General features: G+C 40.6%; 1 protein-coding gene across 2 annotated transcripts in view; it reads left to right on the forward strand.

Moving 5' to 3' along the window:
- Positions 1–21,935, forward strand: part of LOC137198277 (CCR4-NOT transcription complex subunit 3-like) — a 36,728-nt gene extending 14,793 nt beyond the window's left edge. The window contains exons 5-19 of one of the 2 annotated variants that reach the window (XM_067611986.1): positions 179–268; positions 2,593–2,721; positions 4,258–4,353; positions 8,669–8,791; positions 9,919–10,009; positions 10,866–10,999; positions 11,899–11,955; positions 12,422–13,451; positions 14,073–14,178; positions 14,391–14,538; positions 16,313–16,409; positions 16,760–16,958; positions 19,216–19,348; positions 19,732–19,857; positions 20,255–21,935. In XM_067611986.1, the coding sequence (XP_067468087.1) occupies positions 179–268; positions 2,593–2,721; positions 4,258–4,353; positions 8,669–8,791; positions 9,919–10,009; positions 10,866–10,999; positions 11,899–11,955; positions 12,422–13,451; positions 14,073–14,178; positions 14,391–14,538; positions 16,313–16,409; positions 16,760–16,958; positions 19,216–19,348; positions 19,732–19,857; positions 20,255–20,353 (2,658 nt within the window). In that variant the 3' untranslated portion in view covers positions 20,354–21,935. Of the gene's footprint in view, positions 1–178; positions 269–2,592; positions 2,722–4,257; positions 4,354–8,662; positions 8,792–9,918; positions 10,010–10,865; positions 11,000–11,898; positions 11,956–12,421; positions 13,452–14,072; positions 14,179–14,390; positions 14,539–16,312; positions 16,410–16,759; positions 16,959–19,215; positions 19,349–19,731; positions 19,858–20,254 lie in introns of both variants that reach the window. The other variant, XM_067611985.1, reaches the window with a different exon arrangement.
- Positions 21,936–23,528: the final 1,593 nt, after the last annotated feature.

The raw sequence follows: 23,528 nt of genomic DNA on the forward strand, positions 1-23,528 counted from the left end.
GTGTTACCATGAGGACCAAACTCCAAGCCAAGCCGGTGTGATGCACGTAGACACCAAGTTCACCATCCATGACAAGTTTCTGCATGTATCACAGAGTTCGCTGATGTATCTCTCTCTATCCCCCCCCCCCCCCCCCCCCCCCCACTCTGTTTCTCTCCCTCTTCTTCTGGTCCCTCAGCGTCTTCGAGACCAGATCAAGACGTGGGTGGCATCCAACGAGATCAAAGACAAAAGGCAGCTAGTAGAGAACCGCAAACTCATAGAAACGGTGAGTAGGAACTGAGAGAGGTGAGACACACACAGTCCATCATGTTCATTATAACACTCCCTCCAGGACCTGTTTACACTCTGGAGGATTGAGTTTGTTTTGAACTCTCAGATAAATCCCAGATCTTGAAAATGTCTGAAGCTTATCAGAATTTTGGTGTTTATCAGATTTTTGTCTGGAATTAGGAGAAATAATAGCAGGAAAACTATGAAACTAAACAAAAATGTTTGTTTGTTTGTTTTTTCTTTCACCACAGATTTAGCATCATTTCACCCATCAGGTTGTGGGAACACACAGATTACCAGTTTATGATTGATTGACTGTGAATATACTGGTGTTATTTGTGTCATTTATGATGCTCTGTGTGAAGTAAGAACACAAAAAAATTGCATCTTTTAGATTTTCATTCAGAAACAGATGAAAACGTATTTTTGCAGTGTGAAAGTTTTATTAATGTAATTTTTCCTGCTTCTCTCAGAGTATAAGAGTTGATTTCCTTTATTACAGAAGCAAAAGCAAAAAGTGCGCCTGCATACATGAATAATATAGTATTGTTAGTAAATTTGTCTTTGGCTTCACCAAAAACCAAAAGACAATTAATCAGGACAAAAATCGAGACGTAGTGAGCATCAACAAACAACACAGCTTTTAAAATATCACTTTGTAGTGAGAAAGGAAAATCTGCTTTATTGTTTCAATATCAAATACTCGCCTCCTGTAGAGATAAAAGCTGGTTTGTAGTTTTATTCTTCATGGAGAAAAACAGAAAGTTATGGACAGCTTGGATTCAATCAGTCAAAAGTGACGAGTTTTCACAGCGAAATAATAAATATTAAAATCATCAATCATCTCCTGCAGCATAATCTACGTCTCTGTTGTATCGGTGTATTTCTTTCTGAAGTCTAAAAGTTGTGATATCGTCCTCCTCAAAGCTCAAACAGAAGCTTCATTTACATCTTAAAATTCACAAAAATCTTTCATATTTTGTCTTTTAATTTGGATCAGACTGTTAAGTATTACAGTATATGAAGCACATTGTTTGGACAAATGTATTTATAGCAGAAATTAAGTTTATCTTTCGATGCGTGCAGGTTTTGATCCAGATCTTCTTTTCATAAGTTTTAATTTTGTCTCTCTTTATAATCTGACTCCCAGTAATCTGATGTGTTTATTATTTATTATTCAGGTGTAAATAAAGGTATATTTCAGTAATTCTCTCACTTTAAAAATCAGTTGAAACACTAGTGATTTAACCTTCTGAATACTTACACACTCGAGGAAAAAATGCACAAAAACTAATGTTTTAAGTTTCAGGCGGCAGCTGTGGTTTGTTAAGAATAAACAGAAGAAGATCTGAGCGGCGATCACCACTGTGACTCAGCAGTGAAACACGCGAGCGCCACCTTCACTAAACTAAAGCATCACCAGCAGAAAATCCAGTGTAGTTCCAGAAAAAAAACACACCAACAGACCGAAGATGTTGCCAAAATAATTTCTCAGATTAGCACTTTAAATAAAAAAAAAAACCCTCATTACATCGTTCTTCACAGAGAGCCGGGGGGGGGGGGCGGGGGGGGGGGGACATGGGAGCCGGTCCCGATATCCAAACATCTGTTCTTTAGCGCAGCCGTCCTCGTCCCTCAGGCCGCAGAGCCACACGAGTCTTTGATGAGGGTTATTGAGACGGACTGAAAGCCAGCCACCTGCCCGCACAATGAGAGCTGAGAGCGACTCGCCAGCTCTCCCTCTGATCTCCATGAGTTGCTTTTTTTTTTTTTTCCCCTGTGGTTTGGTCGGTTGACCTGAAATTATATGTTCGGTCATACTGCGAGAGTCCTGCAGGAAACGGATGAGGTTTGTTGTCTTGTATAGAAAGAAGAAGGAGCATCGCAATCTGCTGGCTGATTAAACAGAGAGATAGAGGATGTGATAAAGATGAGTCAGTCTTAAATTCATGTTACAGTTCAAATCTAAGAGAGTCCTTGTCCTCTGGTCCTGTTAGGCCTGTTAACATCACTTTTATACAGCAGAAGTAAATACAGTATCTGGTCCTATTTCTGGTCTGCTGAGTGGGTTTTAATGGCTCCATTAGTGCACAGCTGCCATTTATTATCACTTTGCTGAGTTCTTCTATTTTAAAGCTCCATTAATATATATATACAAACATGCTTTAAGGAAAAAAAGCTCCCCATTTATTTCAATTTCTGGAACTTGTAGGCATCTTCTTTATCTTCTTTCTCCTCATCACAAAGATGCGAAGGCTGAAGGCTACTGGATTTATAATGTTTTTTTTGTGTCTTGTCTATATATTTACCGTCTCGCAGCAAATGGAGCGGTTCAAGATAGTGGAAAGAGAAACCAAGACGAAAGCGTATTCAAAAGAAGGACTGGGACTGGCCCAGAAGGTGGACCCGGCTCAGAGGGAGAAAGAGGAGGTCGGCACGTGGCTAACGGTGAGTTTGTGTGTGACGTCGTTAAGCATCGGTGTTTTTTTACACAGAGACGGTCGTGGTTTTGTGACATTTCTGTTCAGTTTGCAGCCCTGTGTGTTATTGTGCTGGTGTGATTCTAAGCTCTTCCTAAGCTCCAGTTTGCTGCTGGGAATTTTTTAACATTTTTTAAACAAAACCTGGAACTGAAAGTCAGAAAAATGCAGAACCAAAACCAAAATTAAGACAAAACACCGTCCTCGCTTTCACAAAAACAAAAGCTCTGAACCAGCGGTCACTTACATTAATACACAGCAGCTGTTTCTGAGCTGCACTGATGACCTTTCTGATATATTGAGATAATATATAATTGATATTTCTAGTTATCTTTATATACCTAATCTGATTTTAAAGCCTACATTTAACTCGAGCACTTAACTGTTGTTGACTTATTTGACTGTTCTAGTAAAGTTCAATTTGTGTGTAATTATCTTCAAAATCCAACCTGACAGTTTTGTTTTAATTAATGATATGAAGTAGAGCTGAAACAACGAGTCAATTAATCAATAAGTTGACTGACTGCAAAAATTTTGATGATCAAGAAAAAAAGAGATTTTCCTCTTTTGTTTTGTTGTAAATTGAATATATGTGGAGTTTGGGCTGTTTGATGAACAGAAAGCTGTTTAAATTAAAATAATTTCATTTAATCACATTTATTTTAATTAAAAAAAATTTATTTTAGGCTCTGCAATTGTAATGGGCATTTTTTTTGCTATTTTCTGACATTTTATAGACTAAACCAAGGTGTCATCTGAAATCTAAAGGGGTCATTAGTGAGTCAATTAACAGGACAGGAAAGCAGAAATACTCGTTCACTCTTCTGTCTAGTTTTTGCTCATTTTCCTGTGAATTATTGTGTAGTATTACTTCTTTAAGACTTTAAAAATGACTAAAAAACATAATTTTACTCTTTAGTCGACTTGCTCATAACCGACATATGCAGCTGTTGACGATGTGCCACGAGTAGGGCTGCAATTACTGATTATTATTGATTAATCTGTCAATTTTCTCAATGAATCGATCAGGTGTTTGGTCTATAAAATGTCAGAGTCGATCACTGCTTCCCAAAGCGGCATCCTCAAACGTCCTATTTCGTCCACAACGCAAAGATATTCTGTTTCCTGTCATAGACGACGAGAAAATATTTACATTTGAGAAGCTGGAACCAGAGAATTTTTACATTTCTTCTTTTAAAAAAAAATGACTCAAAACAATTAACTGATTACCAAAATATCCAAAACATATTGATTGATTTTAACACCAGACTGAAAATCTTTATTTTGTTGCCCGTTTGACGTCTGTAACCACACCCAGCAGTGATGTCAGCGTGTCCCGGAGTACACCTCTACATCACCGCAGCGAGCCGAGACGTTAAACCACTAGAGGGCAGCAAAAACAAAATATTCGGGGGGCGTTAAGTTAACACTAATAACCAGCTGAATCCTTTTAATATCACAGGTGGACATTAACTTTGTTTTTTTACTTCCTGTCTTCCTCCAGAATACGATAGACACCTTGAACATGCAGGTGGACCAGTTCGAGAGCGAAGTGGAGTCTCTGTCGGTCCAGACGAGAAAAAAGAAAGGAGACAAGGAGGTCAGTGTGCTCAGTCGTCTCTGAATCATTCATTATTTTTTCCTCTCTCTAGTTTCTTCCTCCTGGTTATTTTTCTTTCTTTATAAGCTGACACAGACCAGTCTGTCAGCCTCACAGCCCCCCCCCCTCCCCCTCCCCATCCCCCGCCCCCCCCCCCTCCCTCAGGCTCTGAGGTCAGGTAGTGTGTCCTCCATTCATCATCTGTCTCTGCTCTGATAAGGACAACCTTGCTGACCACTTCTCTTTTTTATTTCTCTCTCACTCACTCACTTTCCCCTTTTAAGTCCTCTCCAGCGGCTTCATTTATAGAAAAATGCTCTTCAGTGTTACCCTTGACGACACAGCGCAGTAAACACAGAAGTAAAGAACAAGCAGATCTTGAGTCGTACAGTGTTCGTATCTCATACACACAAGAAAAAAAATGACGTCATAGGAAAATATGTGCAGCTGACTCAGTTTCTCTGTAATTGGCTCGTATCTGTTCTGAGCATACAATATGTGCAAAGGACTTTTTGTTTTTTTGTTTGTGTGTTGTTTGTTTGTTTTTGTTTTTTTTTTATAAATGAGACCCAGAGGGATTTATTTTTGTTTGTGCAGTCGGCCAAACGCGTAGGACTGATATATATCAGTGGATATCTTCTGAATATCTTCTAGGAGATGTAGAGCTGATATCAGTTTCTTGACCTTCAGATTTCATACAGACTTCAAAATGATATGTATGATCCTGCGTCAGTCAACCCAAACCAATTAAGTGTCCTGATTGGTTGCCGGTTAATGCTGAAATATACAGTATGTACAGTATATATATATGAACATCAACATCATACAAGGATGAAGAGAAGAGGTTGCTGCACTCCCCTAACATCTCAACTCTTGACTACATGCTGTCCTGTGCACCAAACAAATGAATTTAATGAATTTAAAGGAAAAGTCTGGTGATTTTCTATAGTTTTTATAGTATAGAGCAGGTTTCTATCAGGCGACGGCTGGCAGATATGATGCAAAGCGAGGATGATTCATAAGTGTCTGAACTGCTCACTACAAAGTAAACTACTGAGTGTCTGTTATTATATTTGGAATAATGAATTAGGCAGTGATGTCAGACTTTCTTTTTTTTTCCAAGGTTGAAAACTTTTCAGTTTTTTCTTCTGCTACATTTGCATTTTGAGAAAAGCAGCAACGTTATTATCCAAGGAGACAGTGATGTTGGAATATGTGCAGCAGACACAGAATCATGTTTCAGGCTTTAACTACGTTATACAAAGAGAAATCTCCATCATATGAATGTTTCTTCTCACCAATACGCACCTAAAATAACATTAAACGTGACAAACTGAGCAGAATCCTCTTGATCTACATTAATACAGGACCATTAAAGGTTTTGTCTCCTCGTGGTCCGCTATCTGTCCGGCGTTCATACGCAGCACTGACTCTGAACACAGCGGCTCGGATTGAGCCACACAACGCGCCTCCAGCCAATCAGCAGCAGCACTCGTGCGTGTGTGAGGACAGTCTCCCGTCTCCAGCACCAGTTGAACGGTGGGAGGACTGGTGAACTGGAGAGAGAGAGAGAGAGAGAGAGAGAGGCCGTGTCTAATTCACACAGAAAGTGTTTTCTCACCAAACAGCTTCCATTTTATTTTACGCTTTGAATCTGTTTCTATCACGTTCAGTGAAGTGTAATCTGAGCAGGAAGCTGTTAAAATCACACAAATAGTTCTCTATATATGTGTCTTGAACAGGAAATTGTACATAATCTTCAACTAATAGATTAGTGGCGGGAGGGGAGGGGGGTGTCGGATGTAACGATGCACAGTGAGCTCAGCGGCCACATATTTCTCCGTTCTCTACTTCGCGTCTTCAGGTTATGCTAACTCATTGTTGCTAACTTTGGAGCTAACCTCCTTCACTTGTCCAGCACTCGAGGAAACAACAGACGTTTACTGCCAGACTGACAACTCACCACTAACCTTTTTCCTCTGCTCCGCTCGCATCCACCGTCTTTTTCCCGCCCACTAGGCAAACATACTACACATGTCCTATTCCTAAACAGAGCTACGCTACCAATAGTTTCCCAGGCAACGACACAGAGGTTGACAACGGGGGTGTTTTGAATAATAATCTGTAATTTGTTAGTCTGTCCCTCCCGCTGCAGGAAATGATAGATTAATCCCAGAAGGCTGTTGATGTCACACTTTTCTCCTTATGAGAGGAACACGGAGATTATTCGACCAATGAGAATTTAGTCGGACGAGAGCATATCGACCAACTAATCGACCAGGAGACTACAGTGAATCAATAAATACAAACACTGTTGATTTCTTCCCGTGGAGGCAACATGTTAACTGTTTTAGTTCAGTAAATATCAGTCGTCAGTCAGCTCGGTGAAGGTGTGAAAGTTTGTCCGGCCGTTGTCCTCTCAGCTTCCCGAGGAGCTGCAGCAGCAGCAGAAGAGAGTGTGGACGGACTGTTGTTCTCACATCAGACCAAAAAAAAAAAAAACAACATTTTTTCCACTCTTGATAATGTGTGAGAGGAACCGAAGTGACTCTACAGCTGACGCATCGCTCTGGATTCCACCATATTTCTCTTTTGGTCGTTGCCATGGCAATGCGAGTCCATGAATTCGGGGAGCAGAGCTTGTCCGAGGAGCACGAAGGGAAGTTTAGTTTAAATATCAACAATCTTTCTCTCAGAATGACTGACTCTACCTTTAAATAATAAGGTAGAGGTTTTAAATAATAATACACACACACACATGTACATACCAGTTCAGAAAGTTCAATTCCAGTGAATAAAATTGAAATAAAAACACTAAATGATCTTTTAAATGCAGGTTCAAAGGCTTTTGATCACAGTGGGAAACGGCTGTTTTGCACATCAACATATTTTATAAATGAAGGGGGGGTCATGGGAGGGTTTTTCCCGCCCTGAGAGGGGTTTTAACCGACATCGTGCTTTTTATTTATTTACTCCCTTTGACGTGTGTTTACTTTAAAACACCATTAGTCGCTTGTACGCGGTCAGAATCGCTGGCTGAACGGTTCGCTCGCTCAGTCAGGATGAAAAAGCTTGTAACTATGATCATAAACCTGAAACCAGAGAGAAATAAAGCTCAAGTTTGTTTCCTAAAAGCTTTATTTTGGTTTTTGACCTAAAGGATTTTTAAAATGTGTCACGTAAGGGTTTAAAAAATGTTTTATACTCAACGCTGGACGCAGATCATCAGGTCGAGGGTTTATATTTAGCCTGTGGAGCCTCAGTACAGAAATATCTTAATGTTCCCGACATGTGCTGATGCAGCATTAATATGTATTAAGATGAAACACATTAATATTTTCCACTCCGATGCCTCCACTAATGCACAACATATGTCTAAAGTGTCCTGCCAGTGTTTTTTTTTTTTTTAACAGCTGTGGTGTTTTTTTAATCACGTCAATTCAGCCGAAGATTTACACGTGTGCTCCTTTTCTATTCTCATGTCTGCATCCGGAATAGATGCACACATTTGATCTGATTTACAAGTTTTGTTTCCCTGGAAAAACTTTCGGATATGAAGTCAATTATGTGCATAAAGAAGAAAAAAAAAAGAAAAGAACAGAGCATCACATTAAAGTGGCCGAGAACACGTATGAATCAACCGTAGAGGAGTCGAAGAATTAAATATTGAAATGACAAGCGATCCTGTGAACGTGCTGTATGATGCATTAAGCCAGAAAGTGCACATGTAGCAGCAGCAGCACAGTGCTATACCTTTTATATACTTCTGTATCTTATGTTTTTTTTTTTTTGCTTTGTTTTACTCTTTAAAATTTTAACATGCTTTTACTTCATTTTGTTAAACTGTTCTGCTTGTTTTCACTCTGAAATGCCTTTTTCTGCTTCTTGTTATTTCAATGAATAATTGAGTTAAATCGGATTATTCGTGTTTTGCGTTGGACTACGTTAAAGTGGAGCCGCAGCATGTTAGATTACCTTTTTAATACCAAATATTACAGTTTAAAAAGTGTTTTTATACCTTGATTTTATTCTTGTCTGTGTATAAAAGCTAACTCAAGGATGTCAAAACCTTCCACTGATGAGAGTCTGAGTGATAAAGTGTGAAATTCATACAAATAAAACAGATTTAACAGGTTGTTTTCATGTATTTGTGGTTCAGGAGGAAACGTCCTCATATCAGAGGTTTTAGACATGACTTCCTGATATTAAAACACAAGATAACAGCTTTTAAAGTCTGACTTTGGGACTCTTTTGGGACACCCCCCCCCCCCCCCCCCCCCCACCCCCCCACTGCACGCTGCTCCCACAGAAACAGGACCGGATCGAGGAGTTAAAGAAGTTCATCGAGAAGCATCGATACCACATCCGGATGCTGGAGACCATACTGAGGATGCTGGACAACGACTCAGTGCAGGTGGACGCCATCAGGAAGATCAAGGTTTGTTTATGTCTCGAGAAGATAAAGCCTCGGTGGACTTTTCTGACATTTACTTATTATTTCTGCACATGAGAACAGGAATAGAGATAAAAACAAGACTAAAAGATGCAAGTAAAATTAATGTAACAATAAAATACACTAAATTTGAGAAAAGTAAAGCAACATTAAAGCAGTCAGGAGCCCAAATCAACATATAATTCATTCCTCCTGTTCACACTGACCATTAGATCCCTTCATAATGCACTTACAATATAAGTGATGGGGGACAAAATCCTCCACAGTCCTCCTTCTGCGGCCAAAAATGCATTTAAAGGGTTTTTTTTGAAGCTAATATGAAACTTCAGCGTCCAAATTTGTCAAATCAAGTCAATATCTTTCAAAGTTACAGTCTTTTTAAAGCCAAATTCCCTCTTTTTGTTACAATTCACTGCAGCTGATTGTCTGTGGAGACACAAAAAACACAGAATTTCCTACTAAAAAGACTGTAAATGTGGGAGATATCCACTTTATTTGACTAACTCAGACAACTGAAGCCTCTTATTATCTTCAGATGAACTTTTAAATATATTTTTGCAAGGATTACAGCAAGAAGAACATACCTGACTGTTGTTGTCAGACAGACTTTTGAACATATCCTTTTTTTAAAAGGCAGCATAAAGGACAATAAATATGAAGTGCAGCTTTAAGAGATAATTAAAAGCCGTGGCAGACAGATGTGTCTCTAGTCTGGAATCTTCAAGTTACATCTTCCAGATGTGAGCAGTATAGAAGCACTTTTACTATGTTTAACTTTAGGAACCACAAATAGACCAGAACAGCTGACCCGAGAGCTCCGGAGGTTTCAGACTGTATGAAACCTTATTTGATAAAAATTCAGATGCAGATATGAAACGGTGAAGGAAAGAAAAAGGAGCAAGACAAGCAACAAAGCTCCCCAGAATCTATACATCTTATCCACTAGTCCACCATGACGCATTTCTTTACATTAAATGTCTTTTTCTTATTGCAGATGCTCACTTTTTGTGTTGTTTTGCACGTGTTTATATCTCTTTTATCTCGTGCAGATTTACAGTATGAATTAACGCGCCTGTTAATCCGTCTCTTTCATGTGTTCTGTCATTACAAAGGATGATGTGGAGTACTATCTAGACTCCTCACAGGATCCGGACTTCGAGGAGAATGAGTTTCTATACGACGACCTGGATCTGGAGGACATCCGTAAGTAAAGGACGAACTGTGGTTAATGGGAGACTCTGCATGTCGGCAGCTCCGAGCGTCAGTTTAATCCTTTTACTGTTGTCAAGAAGTTCAGCTTCCTCTGGACAAATCACTCCCCGTTTTTTAATTCCTCACAAGAATGTTGCATCAGTGTTACACACCGACATCTACATGGTGATTAGTTCAGATCGAAGCACATCTTTATTGATCCTCAAGAAACTCGTACATTTTAAATTCTATAGAAAGAAACGTACCGGTTATATTACTTATTTTGTGCTGAATATCAGCGGATTAACTCTGATCCTGATCTATGAACTATGGAGTCAACTCGTCCTTGAAGAAGATGGTCTTGACTTCATGAGTGTCGGTGTCTCCTGAGTAGGGCTGCAACTATTTTTCCGATTCATTGATTAGTTGTTTGGTTTATAAAACATCAGAAACTGGTGAAAAATGACTGTTTCCCAAAGCTGAAGATGACGTCCTCAAATGTCTCGTTTTGACGCATCTTGTTAAGACTAAATAAACCAGAAATATTCATATTAAAGAAGCTGGAACAAGAGAATATTTTACTTGTTTTTCATGACAAATAACTCAACAATTATTCGATTATAAAAAAAAGTTGAACAGATTAAATAGATCAGAGAACCGACCACCCGTTGCGACTCTTCTCCTGAGTTTTCCAGAGAATTAAACCCATCAGACGAGCAGATAAGTTAGTACCATGAAGCTCCTAAAAAAGAAAAACAAGTGTGTTGATGTTGTTTTTTCCACACAGCTGTTGACCATACTCACCGCCGCCTCTGAACTCTTCTTCTCTCTCTTCTCTGCGTCTCTCTCTCTGTGTGTCTCCCTGCAGCTCAGACACTGGTCGCCACCTCGCCACCAGGACACTCGCACTTGGAGGACGAAATCTTCCAACACTCCAGCAGCACACCCACCTCCACCACCTCATCCTCACCCATCCCCCCCTCACCTGCCACTTGCACTACGGTAAGAAAACTTTCACTTAAAACTAGTTTCATCACGTGCAAATCGACCATTCTTGCACTTTGGAATATCAGAACGTGGTAATAAGTTTCGTTTGTGGTCATAAAATGCAATGCAATTTATACGTTTTGCAAATATTTGGTGCTCCAAATTTGAGTTTAGCAAGATTTTCATGCAATTACAAGGAATTAAAAAGAATAATAAAGTCATGTGGACCAAGTTTAAGTTGATACTTTCTACATTTTGTCACCTGCTCTTCCGTTACGTGATCTAAAATAGTGAAAATCTCTATTACAAATCAATGAAGAAACTTTTCCTCAGCCAAAAAACACCCTCCAGGCTTTTATCTCTTCGTTGACTAATGGTTGTAACGACGTCTGAAGATTCATCCCATTGTTACGCTCACTTTTAAGTCAAGTCAGGTCAATATTTCAAGATATAAATGTACAATAATTGCCTTTGTATCTGCTATCGTAGCACCCTGCCTTCTGCTCTTATTGTCATTATATCATCTGTTCTTCCTCTGCGCCCACACGCGGTACGGTAGTGAGAGTAGTTATTATAGTTCAGATGCGTCTGAATAGGAGGCGTGGCGTCGATCGGCGCTACCGACGATGAAGTCATACTTTGACATGAAAGGAAATGTAAAGGAAAGCTTGTGAGACGATTCCAGTAAGATATGTGAAGTTCAGTTGGTGTAGTTTTACACATTTCACTTTTCTACAACTGAGAACTGGTCGACACCCTTCAAATTCTGGCGAAAGTTAAGTTTCAGTTCTTAAATTCGTTGAGGATTTGCACCAGAAACCTCTCTAGTCACAAGCTCTTTTAAAACATTTTTAAATCTACATTGGTTCGTCTTTAGATTGAAGCTTACAAGTGTTGCTCTAAATGTTTTTCAGGAGAACTCAGAAGATGACAAGAAGAGGGGACGTTCAACAGACAGTGAAGTTAGTCAGGTGAGTCCTGCTTCGCTTCTCTGTGGTAAATTCAACAACACGTCTGCAGTCACCAGGAAGACAGAAAACTCCAGTTAATTCTGCAATTAATTATGACAACAACCTTGTAACAAAGCGCTGAAATTAAGTTGATTTTTGGATGCGTTAACGGACAAAATCTGATCATTTTTAGCCTGTAAATTGTGAGATTTTGTTGCTTTTTTTCTCTTTTATATCAATGTACATTAAATACTTTGGAGTTTTGAACTGTTGGTCGAACAAAACCAGCAATTTAAAGACGTCACTTGGCTTCTGGGAAAAGTGTCTGATGTTTTAGAGACTAAACGACCAAACAGTCAAACAGAAATAATCCAGACAGAAGCCAAAACTGTATTAATACTGTTGTCAGTATTAATTCTCCTACTTGGTAAAGTTCACGTCCATCAATTAAGCTCCTCTTTCTCATGTTTTCTTATTTTCCTTCCAGTCACCTGTGAAGAACGGCAACCCCTCTTCCTCTCTATCCTCTTCCTCCTCCTCCTCTTCCTCCTCCTCCTCCTCCTCCTCCTCCTCTTCCTCCGTCTCGGGACTGACCTCCTCCTCCTCATTGGTCTCTATGGCGACCATCGCCGGTGGTGGAAGCTGCGGCTCCGGGGGCAACAGTCATCTAGGCAGCTTGGGGGGTCTCCTCTCCAACACTTCGGCCGGCAGCTACAGCAACGCGACCCAGCAGCAGCCGCAACCGTCAGCACAGCAGCAGCAGCAGCAGCAGCAGCAGCAGCAGCAGGCCAAAAACTCAGTTAGCTCCTCCTCCTCCTCTTCCTCCTCTTCCTCCTCCTCAGCTCCTATCACCAACCCCAGCAGCTCGACCAACAGTCACCCCGTCTCCTCAGCCTCCTCTCCCCCCAACGCCAGCACACAGGGGCTCTTCACTTCAAACTCCCAGCCTCAGGCTCCGTCGGGGCCCGCGCCCACTTCCAACAGCCTGGGCCTCAGCTTGGGCCTCTCCCTGGGGAAAAGCGCCATGTCCAGCTCCATCACCACCAGCCCGATGTCCGGAGGCCTCAGTTTGTCCCTGAGCACCATGGCGGGCCTCCTGTCCGGCTCCACTCCGGCGCCCTACGCTCAGGCGGCGGCTTCGGGCGCGGTGGGCTCCAGTCTACTGGGCTCTCTGGGAGGCGTCAGCACCACGACGACCAACAGCGCGGTGGGGTCCATCGGCAGCGGGAGCATCACAGTCGGCGGGCCGACGTCAACCACGGGAGGTCTTCTGGGCCCGGCACCGGGGATGACCGGTGTCGGCTCTGGGATTCTGGGTTTGGGCTCCGGTCAGTCGGGGGTGCAGGGGTCTTCCTTGGTAGCGCCGAGCCCGGTAGGAGGTTTAGCGCCGGGAAGCGGCGTAGGAATCATCGGGAGCAACGGAGGCAGCTCGGGATCAGCAGGGAGCGGAGTGCTGGGAGGAAACTCGTCGCTCTCGGTCAGGCCGCCGAGCCGACAGAAGCAGAACGGTAGCACTAGTGAGTATCTGAGGTCTGCAAAGGCTGCAGCGAGCAGAGAGTCCTTAAAGTTAGTTTAAAATTAGTTTAAAATACTAAAAAGGAAACTCTGAGAAGGATCGTTGCTCCTCAGAACCTACGTTTAGTTCTGCTTTAGACATTTCAGGCACAAAATGTGATTGATTAGCTGATCAGGAAGCGATTAACAGAGCAATAACACACAAGGATGTTCTTCAAGTGCAAGTTATCTAATCCAAACCCTTATTGGAGTTAAATTCATCCTTTGACACAATCGTTACACTGTCACATGGCTTTAGATACAGATGCTGTCGCTTTGAATCATTATTTCTAAAGTAAAACTACAGTCGTCAGTTCAGTTTATTGAAAAATCTTTTTGGGGGTTTTGGTTTTAGAGCAAACAAAATATAAGAGTTTATAGTGTTTCCAGGTTTTTTCTTTACATCTAAGGTGCAAAAAAACAAATAAATGCTTCACTATAGTTTGCAGCTCATGTAGTTTTTCATCAAATCTTAAATGTGGATGTTTTAAACCTCCACATTGTTCTTATTTCACTGATCGTTCCACTATTTCTTATTTACGAGGTTGCTTCTTCTTCTTCTCTTTCTCTCCGTAACATCACAGGTTACAGCGCTGTGGTAGCAGACAGCACAACAGACTCCGCCCTCAACAGTGCCAGCCAATCACAAAGCAGCCAACCCTTGTCTTTGACCTCGACAGCCAATCAGCCGTGAGTATGACGGAGCAGACTGAAGAGTTTCACCTCGTTCACCTGCTAATTTTAGTGTTTTTAGCAAGTTTTACCTCCTTTTAATAATACATTTTTTGATAGAAATGGTAACAAATAAACATTTTTTTAACTTGATGTTGTTCATTAACACCCAAACTTCTTACCTCATGGTTTATATCTTGTTCCTCCCTCTCTTCTGTCCCCTTCCCCAGTAAGGACACTGGTCCCAGTTTACTGGGCTCTATGAGTTTGTCGTCCAGCTCTCCGTCGCCGGCTTCCTACAGCGAAGCCAAAACGGTGAGCGGCGGCAGCCTGCTGAACGGGCCGCTTTCCTACTCACAGTCCTCCGACAGCATCAAGGTGAGACCAGCTGCAAGATCGATTGATCGATTGATTTGATTGACACTCCAACATGGTCAAATAATCGACTGGCTATCTTTACTTTGCTCCTAAACTTGTTTGAGAGCAATTAATGTAGTTTGAAAGGTATTCTGGGACATGTAGGAAGGAAGGATACATATAAAACTGCACCAGAAACTGTTTGTGATGTTTTTTTTCCATCTTGTGGATTTGGGATTTTATAAACAGGATATGATGGTTGGAAGTTAAAAAAAAAGAATCTCCACAGACTATTAATTTGCAGTGAAAATTGCCTTTTCTTCAACTGTGGTTTATTAATTCTGCCAACAAGTGAAATCCAAAGGGAGGATTATTATTCTCTCATTACGACTCTTTATTATTTGAAGTTCAAGCAAAATTATTTCAGGCGCCGCTAACAGATTCTGACAAAAGAGAATAAATGAATAACAGAATAATTCAACAGCAACAGTCACCCTGAGGTGAACTCTCTGAGGAAACTTCATCAGCGTAAATTTCTCTCTTCACAGCTATAAAACAGTTAATGTTCACTGAAACTATGTGTAAAGTAACACATCTGTTACCATCTTTTACTGGATTTACCAGTTGCTTTTGTGAATTACAACTGTCAGAAAGTATTGAGACGCTTCCAGTCTTGGCACACTGTATTGTGTTATAGATTTAATCTAAATGGGTTATATTAAGGTTTTATTTCTACACAGTTGTAATTGTGGCATCCTGCTCTATATGAACAGGTGTGTGTGCTAAATCATCTCCAATAAACTGAGTTTGCCGCAGGTGCACTTTAATCCACTTTTAGAGAAAATGAAAGCAAACAGGAAGCACCTGTTGCCATAGCGAAGCGTCTGAATATGTATATAAATTAAGAGATGTGTTCTTTTCCATTATTGGTTATTGTGAGTAGAATTAATTACCAAAAATAGAAAATTTAATCCATTTGAATTAAATCTTGAACACAATTAAATGTGCAGCAAGTGAAGGAGTTTGAATGTTTTCATGATTTACAAGTTGATGCTGCTTTCTGACATCTTGAGGAGAAAGAAGATCATAACAGTAAATCTTATCTCAGATATTGAATAATCAATATTATTTCTGTTTATTTATGATGAAAACTTCCTTTTTATAGTTTTGTTTTCAAGAAGATGACGGTCTACTAAGAAGGTTGTTTATAGCAGCGCTGATGGATTATTTTTTGTATTTCAAAACGTTTTATTCTCTGTGAGAGAATTTTGCAGTTTAAACATTCAGGTAGACATGGCCAAAAGTATGTGGACACCTTAACATTACACCTGTATGTGATTGTTGAACATGTTATTCCAAAACTGAGTATTCATCTGCTGTTGGGGAGGCTTTCCTTCACATTTTGGTGATGATGAAACAGGAAAGAGCGTTCCTCATGAAGCTGGAAGTACCTGATTGTCTAAAATATTATTGTATTCTGTAATATTTACCATCCTAAGGTGTCCAAACTATGAAAAACAGGAGTGTCCACATATTTTTGGCCACGTAGTGTACTTCATTTGTTCTTTTTTGCTTCTGAAATCGCTCCTCAGCTGCCTGATATTACATCAAAAGCGTGTTCGGGGAAGGGCACGGGAGCAAACAAAACAGCCCCAAAAACCAGAAGTGATTTCCATGACAACATTATCACTGGTGCGGGAACTACGAGTTCCTCCGTAGGGGCAGGAACCATAACTGTGCGCACACGTCCAGTAGAATCTGTTTTCCCATGAGTCCCCTTGTCTGTCCTCATCAGCCCCAGGAGCCTCTGAGCAGCCTGAAGTCCATGGCCGAGCGAGCAGCACTCAGCTCAGGGATGGAGGGAGACGTGCCCTCCCTGCACCTCACCCCAGGTAACACACACACACACACACACACACACACACACACACACACACACACACACACATATATATACCTTAATAAAAGGAGATAGAGGGTTGCCACAGAGCAGAAATAGAAAAGCTGTAGTTTAATGGAACAAAATGTCATCTCACCTCCCACTCTCAGCCTCCTCTGAACAAAACCTGATGATGATATTATCATCCCTGACTCAACTTCTCCCTCTTTGTCTCTCTGTCTTCAAATCCCGAATCTCCCTCCATCCTCCCCTCTGTTTCCTTCACCCCTGTCATATCTCCTCCGCACACTTTAACGCTCCCTCCTGTCTCTCTCTGTCTCTCTCTCTCTCCCGCCCCCCCAGACATCTTCCCCAGTACTACGGCCCCGTCGGGCCCCCCGTCAGCACCTCAGCCCTCGCTGTCAGAGGTCAGCATCCCCCCGTCGTTGGGGGTCTGCCCGCTGGGGCCGGTTCCCCTGTCCAAAGACCAGCTCTACCAACAGGCCATGGAGGAGGCGGTGTGGACGCACATGCCCCACCCGTCCGACTCCGAGAGGATCAGGTGAAGTGACGCGTGATGATTCGCCGTCCTGCAGCTGTCCGCAGAGTCAGAGACGAGTGTTTGATGCAAAATTACTTTTTACAAGTTAAAGTACTGTACTTAAGTAGAAGTATAAAAGTATTATCAACAAAATTATTATATCATAAAAAGCTTGTTTTTAATATATTTATTTATTATCCAAAAGTATCAAAAGTAAAAGTACTAATAATGCAAAATGACCCCTTTTACGGGGTTATATTCTTATATATGATCTATTATTGAATTATTATCAGTGCATTAAAACAGCTTAATATACTGTTAGTTAATCTATTACAGTGCCTCACATTTGCTAAACTAATTATCTATTTTGCATTTAAATTTTAAAATATTATATTTATATTTATTTTACAGCATTTCTCTCAGATATGTAGAGGAGTTTAAGTATAAATCGGCATAAAATGGAAAATACTTAAATATGAAAACCTCAAACATCAAATAAGATAAAAGATCTTTATTGTCATTATATTTGAACATATATTTGGCTTCTCAAAGCAGCAACAGGTCATAGTGACCCGACATATACAGTGAACAATGTAATATATAAAATGACTAAACTACGTAAATGAACTTTACACAACTGTTGGACTGACTGAGGCTCATTAATTTAGACTTAATCAGTTTTAATTTTGAAATTAAAAAAAAAAAAAATGGATGAAATCTTGATGAAACCAGATTTTACAAACAGCAATTTGCAGCTTTAACTCTGTAACTTTTTGAGGATGTGGTGCATAATCAGCAGATTCTTTGTGTTTTCACACATTCACACATTCACACACACACACACACTCACACACACACACACTCACACACACACACACACTCACTCACCAGCCACAATTAGAGAAGAGAGAATAGTGTTGCTGTATCTACAATACAGTCAACCCACACAGGTACAATTGACATTTAAATCCAAACACTCAAACCCTCTTTGTCCCACAGTACCTGTTGTACTCCATCACACACACACACACACACACACACACACACACACACACACACACACACACACACACCCCGCAGTGATTTTTTTCTTCTATGTTTAAAACAAGACTCAGATGTCGGCAGTTGAATGACAGAGAAAGAAAAAAAACAGAGTGACAGGAAAATTCCACCTGTTCCTTTAATAACTATAATTCACTTTTCACTGATTTCAGCCACATAACTTCCACTTTGTTTGATTTGAATCAGCTGACGTGTGTTTACATGAGGAGGATGTCGGTCAGACGCTGTAACTCAGCAGCAGTGTTATCAGTCTAAAACATTATGTTAGTGTGATATTATTGTGTTTTTGATTCACACTGTTCAACCACAAGAACTTCACATCAAGTTTACTGACGACTAGAGCTGCAACAATTAGTCGATCAATGAATCACCGACTATTTTGACAATCAATTCATCATTTTGAGTAATTTTCTTTTCTAAAGAAAAAATACCAAAATTCTCTGGTTGCAGCTTCTTAAATGTGAATATTTTCTGGTTTCTTTAGTCTCCTATGACAGTAAACATGAATATATTTTGGGTTATTGGTTGTTGTTTGGGACAAATAAGACATTTGAGGTTAATGATTAGACTTTTGGGAAACAGTGATCAACATTTTTCACCATTTTCTAACATTTTATAAACCAAACAACTGATCACTTGTTCAAGAAAATAAATTAATTGTTGCCCCACAAAGCTGGAAGTACACGATTGTCTAAAATATTATTGTATTCTGTAAGATTTACAATCCTAAGATGTCCAAAACTATGAAAAACAGGAGCGTCCACATACTTTTGGCCACATATTGTACTTCATTTGTTTTTTTTGCCATTTGCCTCTGAAATCGCTCCTCAGCTGCCTGATATTACGTCATGTTTGGGGAAGAGCACGGGAGCAAACAAACAGCCCCCAAAAACATGAAACCAGAAGTGATTTCCATGACAACATGACATCATAATGACAACGATCATTAATTGTTGCTCTACTGTCAACATTAGTGTGTCAGATTAGTGAGTGAATTTCTAAAATACTCGATAATACAACTGAAAATGAACCTTTACTTTCCAGCTAACACAGAACATTCATGTCTGACATTATCAATGTAAAACAACATTTTCCCATCATCACCCAATCATATTTTGATATTTTTTATTGATGATGCTCAAATTGACACTCAAATCTGTTAAATATTTTCCCTCCTTTGTCCCACTAACTCACCTTTGCGTCCGTATTTTTACAGGCAGTACCTGATGAGGAACCCGTGCCCCACCCTGCCTTTCCACCACCAGGTGCCACCGCCCCACTCCGACACTGTAGAGTTTTACCAGAGGCTTTCCACAGAAACTCTCTTCTTCATCTTTTACTACCTGGAGGTAAACTCGTTTTTTCCCCCTCATTCTGCAGATAACGGGCTTAAACGTAGATAAATGTCATGTCGTATCTAAATGTTACGATCTGCAACAACACGGTGTGCTGAAAGCTGAAAGTGACAGTTAATGTCAAGGTTTAGTTTCTTAGTTTTTTCTCAGTTTGATTAAAAAGTAGAATTATGGGACATGTAGGAAGTCAGTTTGATGGAAGATATTAAATGTTATATATAAAACTGAGGATTTCTTTAAGTCTGAACTACAACCAAAACATTTGTATGTCCACCATCAACGTCTTTTATCTCATCCTTGTTTCTCCTCTCTTCTCCGCCATCCGCTATCCTCTTCCTTCTTCTTCTTCTCTTCTCTCGCTCGTCTCCTCTCCGCAGGGCACTAAGGCCCAGTATCTGGCAGCCAAAGCCCTGAAGAAACAGTCATGGAGGTTCCACACGAAATACATGATGTGGTTTCAGAGGCACGAAGAACCCAAGACCATCACCGATGAGTTTGAGCAGGTCAGCTTCACAAAATTAAAGACTTTTACTCATTTGAGTGTTTTTTTTTCTGCTACTCCTGGCGTCTATTAGTTTCCATTCATTTCTTTACAATATGAAAATATATTAGAAGACTCTTGAAACTTGCTTGAACATCATGTTTTCAAATCCTTTTGAATGTGCGCTGACTTTAAATGCAACGATAATGTAACAAAGCTTCAAAAATGATGCTCATACTTTATGGAAATGAGTGGAAACTGTCCCAAACCAGTTGTTCGGGCCCCAATCCGGGTCACGGAATCAGATCTGATGCTTGTATTTACGTATCTGGCACATTGAAATAACTTTGACATGCATCTTTCTTAAGCTACTTCATCCAAATACTGAAGGTCCTGGTTCGCATCTCCTTCCTTTTCAGGGAACGTACATTTACTTTGACTATGAGAAATGGGGCCAGAGGAAGAAGGAAGGTTTCACGTTCGAGTACCGGTACCTAGAGGACCGAGACCTCCAGTGACTGCAGCGAGAAAAAACACAGACCCGACAGACAAACGGACGGCTGAGGAAGTGAGAGAGGGACGGACGGACGGAGAACAAGCGAACCAAGAAGGGTGGTCCACCTGTTGACATTCCTGGATTTGACCTCAGCACGTTTTTGGGGGGAAAAGGAGACGTTCGGAGCCGGAAGTGGGGGGTGGGGGTGATGGGGGGGGTGAACCATGCCTCATCATCCTCACCCCCCCCGGCAGTAATAACTCCTCCCACCCTTTCCTCCCCTCCTCCTCCCCTCCTCCTCCTCCTCCATCATCAGGCCTTTTTTTTCCCATCTGCATCAAAGCTATTCTCTTTTTCCTGAACTGGAACTCCCTTTAAATCAGAAAGACTTTGTTTATTTGTTTGTTTTTTTGGCAAAAAGATTACACATAATATCCAGACTATCATGTATTTTTTTCCCCCCCATTGTGTTATTATGTTATGTTGGCTTTAAAAACACTTTTTCTTATACTAGCCCCTTTAAAACACCAAAGATAATTGGTTATCAAACAGTACAGGCTTTGCCCCCCTTCCCCCCCCACCCCCCTTCTAAACTAACCGCGTGGAAGTGTATTTAAAACCTAACGAGTGCAGAAGCTACAACCTTAAATCTGGTCGGCATCAGTGCTACAGCATCTCCTAAAACAGCTTTGCGTGTGGAGCAGCAGGGCAGGAAGCAGGTTGAAAATGTGAACTTTTGTTAAGCAAATCTAGCGAGAAGCAACGATAAAGAAGATCTGGTCAGAGGAGACGTGAACTGATTTGTTTTTTTTTTTATACTCTGACGTCCTCGTCAGCCAGGTTAATGTGAACCCGAAGTAGCTAAACGACGTTGTTCTCCTGCCCTGACGCCGCTACAACAAAAGCTTCAGCGCCTCCACACTGGACGAGCCTTAGACACCGACCCTTCATCCAGTAAAAAAAAAAAACTGCCTCCTGTAAATGCAAGTAGCTCTGCCTTGATCTAACATGACTGCCATAGACTGCTGTGCAGCTCCAAAAAAAAAAAAAAAATCCCATCCGCCTGTCCACCAGGGTGGAAAACAAACACACACCAGCCAAAAATGTGGGTAAATGTTGGTTGTGGGTGGCAGCGTCGCCTCCGCCACAGGCCTCTTTTGCACTTAACTATCTTTTAGAGGTCCTGTTGTATTCTTGTGAAGTGGTAAAAGTGGCTGGTTCATATTTTTTTTTTTTTTTTTTTTTTAAGAATCTACCAGCCAGTTGAGGTCTAAAAATATCTTGTTTCCTGCCTTGCCTACTTCCATCCAGCCAAGGTGGAGGAGTGTGACAACACAAGCGAGTGAGGTGTTTGTAGTAACCGTCTTTTACCTTGTGGGCAGTGTTATGTCACAGCTTGGATATAAAAAACAAAAAAAACAGGAGTGGGATTAGGGTTCTTTAAAAAAAAAAAAAAAAAAAAAAGATAAAATATTTCAGAATTTAATCTTAAATTCTGGGGTTCAGTTCACCCAAATGACAAAAAACCCACCGTTTCTCACTTACTTCTAGTCGTATCCAGTCATATATATATATATATATATATATATATATATATATATATATATATATATATATATATATATATATATATATATATATATATATATATATATATATATAGTTTTGAGATATTTCTATTTCCATTGAAATACATCAGAGTGAGTGGAATTTCTTTCACGGTGCTCACAGTGTTGAAAAGCGACGTCTCTTAACACAAACGGTGTCCTCGTTACCCTGGAAACGCCACAGACCTCACTATTTAACGCTTTCATCTGGACTATTCTCTACAACAGGAAGTAGTCCTCATGAAAACTACTGACAGAAACGTCTGTTGATCATCCAGAAAAAAAAAAGAAGTAATTTTTCAAAACTTGAGCACAAACTGAAAACAGAAATTTCAGACGTCCAGAGAAGCTTCTAACGCACCGACTGCCAGCAAACTACTAACATAACGTGCGTGGACAGATTTTCTATCCAACTGTCCGTAAATGTTTGAAGTTTAGGGTGAAACAGTCTGAATAAGCTGCTGACTCAACAACATGCTGATGGTGATATTTACCGCTACACTAATTTACTCTGCTTCAGTGTTGAGGAGGAGGATTATTCTTCTGCATAGTGTTTGATCTTTTTTTTTGAGTTGCTTCACTTCCATTAACACGTCTTTTTAAAGGATAAGTTCACATTTTTTTTTAAGTCTATCTCAATACTCACATGCCTTTGTGTGTGTGTGTGTGTGTTGCTGTAATCAGAGGTGATATAAAAGCGATTCAAATATAAAAGATGGGGAACAAAATCCACAATTTACCTACAAATCAAGAAGCTTCCAAAGATAGTGTTTTATTTTGAAATTCACTCTTTTTAAATTGAATTTGATTCTATAATGACTGTAACTTTGGAAGATATACACCTGATTTGACAAATCAAGACTGTTGAAGCCACAATTTAGGTTGAACAAATGATTGTAGACGTCGCCCCTCCCCCATGACTTAGAAACTTAGATTTCTCCAGAGCCAGTATAAACAGGAGGAACCGTTTCAGTTGTACATTATGTGCAGGTGAGCTGAACTTATCATGATGGTTATTTATCTCAAAACCTGCACAAATAAACCAAAACTTGCAGCATAACTAGACACAACCAGGAGTAAATGTGTTTCTGTAATTTGGGTGAACTGCTCCTTTAACAGCTCCAGCAGTGATCAGTGTGAGCGTTGTGGATCCTACCAGCAGCTGGATGGACTGTTGGTTAGTCTCCCACCAGCCTTCCTCTATCTCTCTCCCTCCCTCCCTCCCTCCCTCCTCCTCCTCCTCCTCCTCCTCCTCCTCCTCCTCCTCTCTGTGCCGAACAGCACAAACACCAGCACTGCTGCCCACATCTCCTCTGTCCTCCAGCTCTCTGCTTCATGTTTACACGCCGAAGGGTTCGACCGAGCCGACTGGACCCACAATAAACACACACATGTTGTCCAGTTCTCACCTTCAACAAGTCGTGGTTTTAGCTTCTTTTTGTTTTCTCTCTCCACACCCTGAAGTCAGCTGCCGACACACAGCAGCTCCGTTTGTCTTCTTCTGTTATTTTTTTTTTATAACCCAAATATCTTTCTCTCTCTCGCTGACTCTCTTCCTCTCTCAGCCGGCCAGCTCTCCTCCTCTCTCCC

This window comes from Thunnus thynnus, chromosome 15 (assembly GCF_963924715.1).
Source record: "Thunnus thynnus chromosome 15, fThuThy2.1, whole genome shotgun sequence".
Taxonomy (NCBI): Eukaryota; Metazoa; Chordata; class Actinopteri; order Scombriformes; family Scombridae; genus Thunnus; species Thunnus thynnus.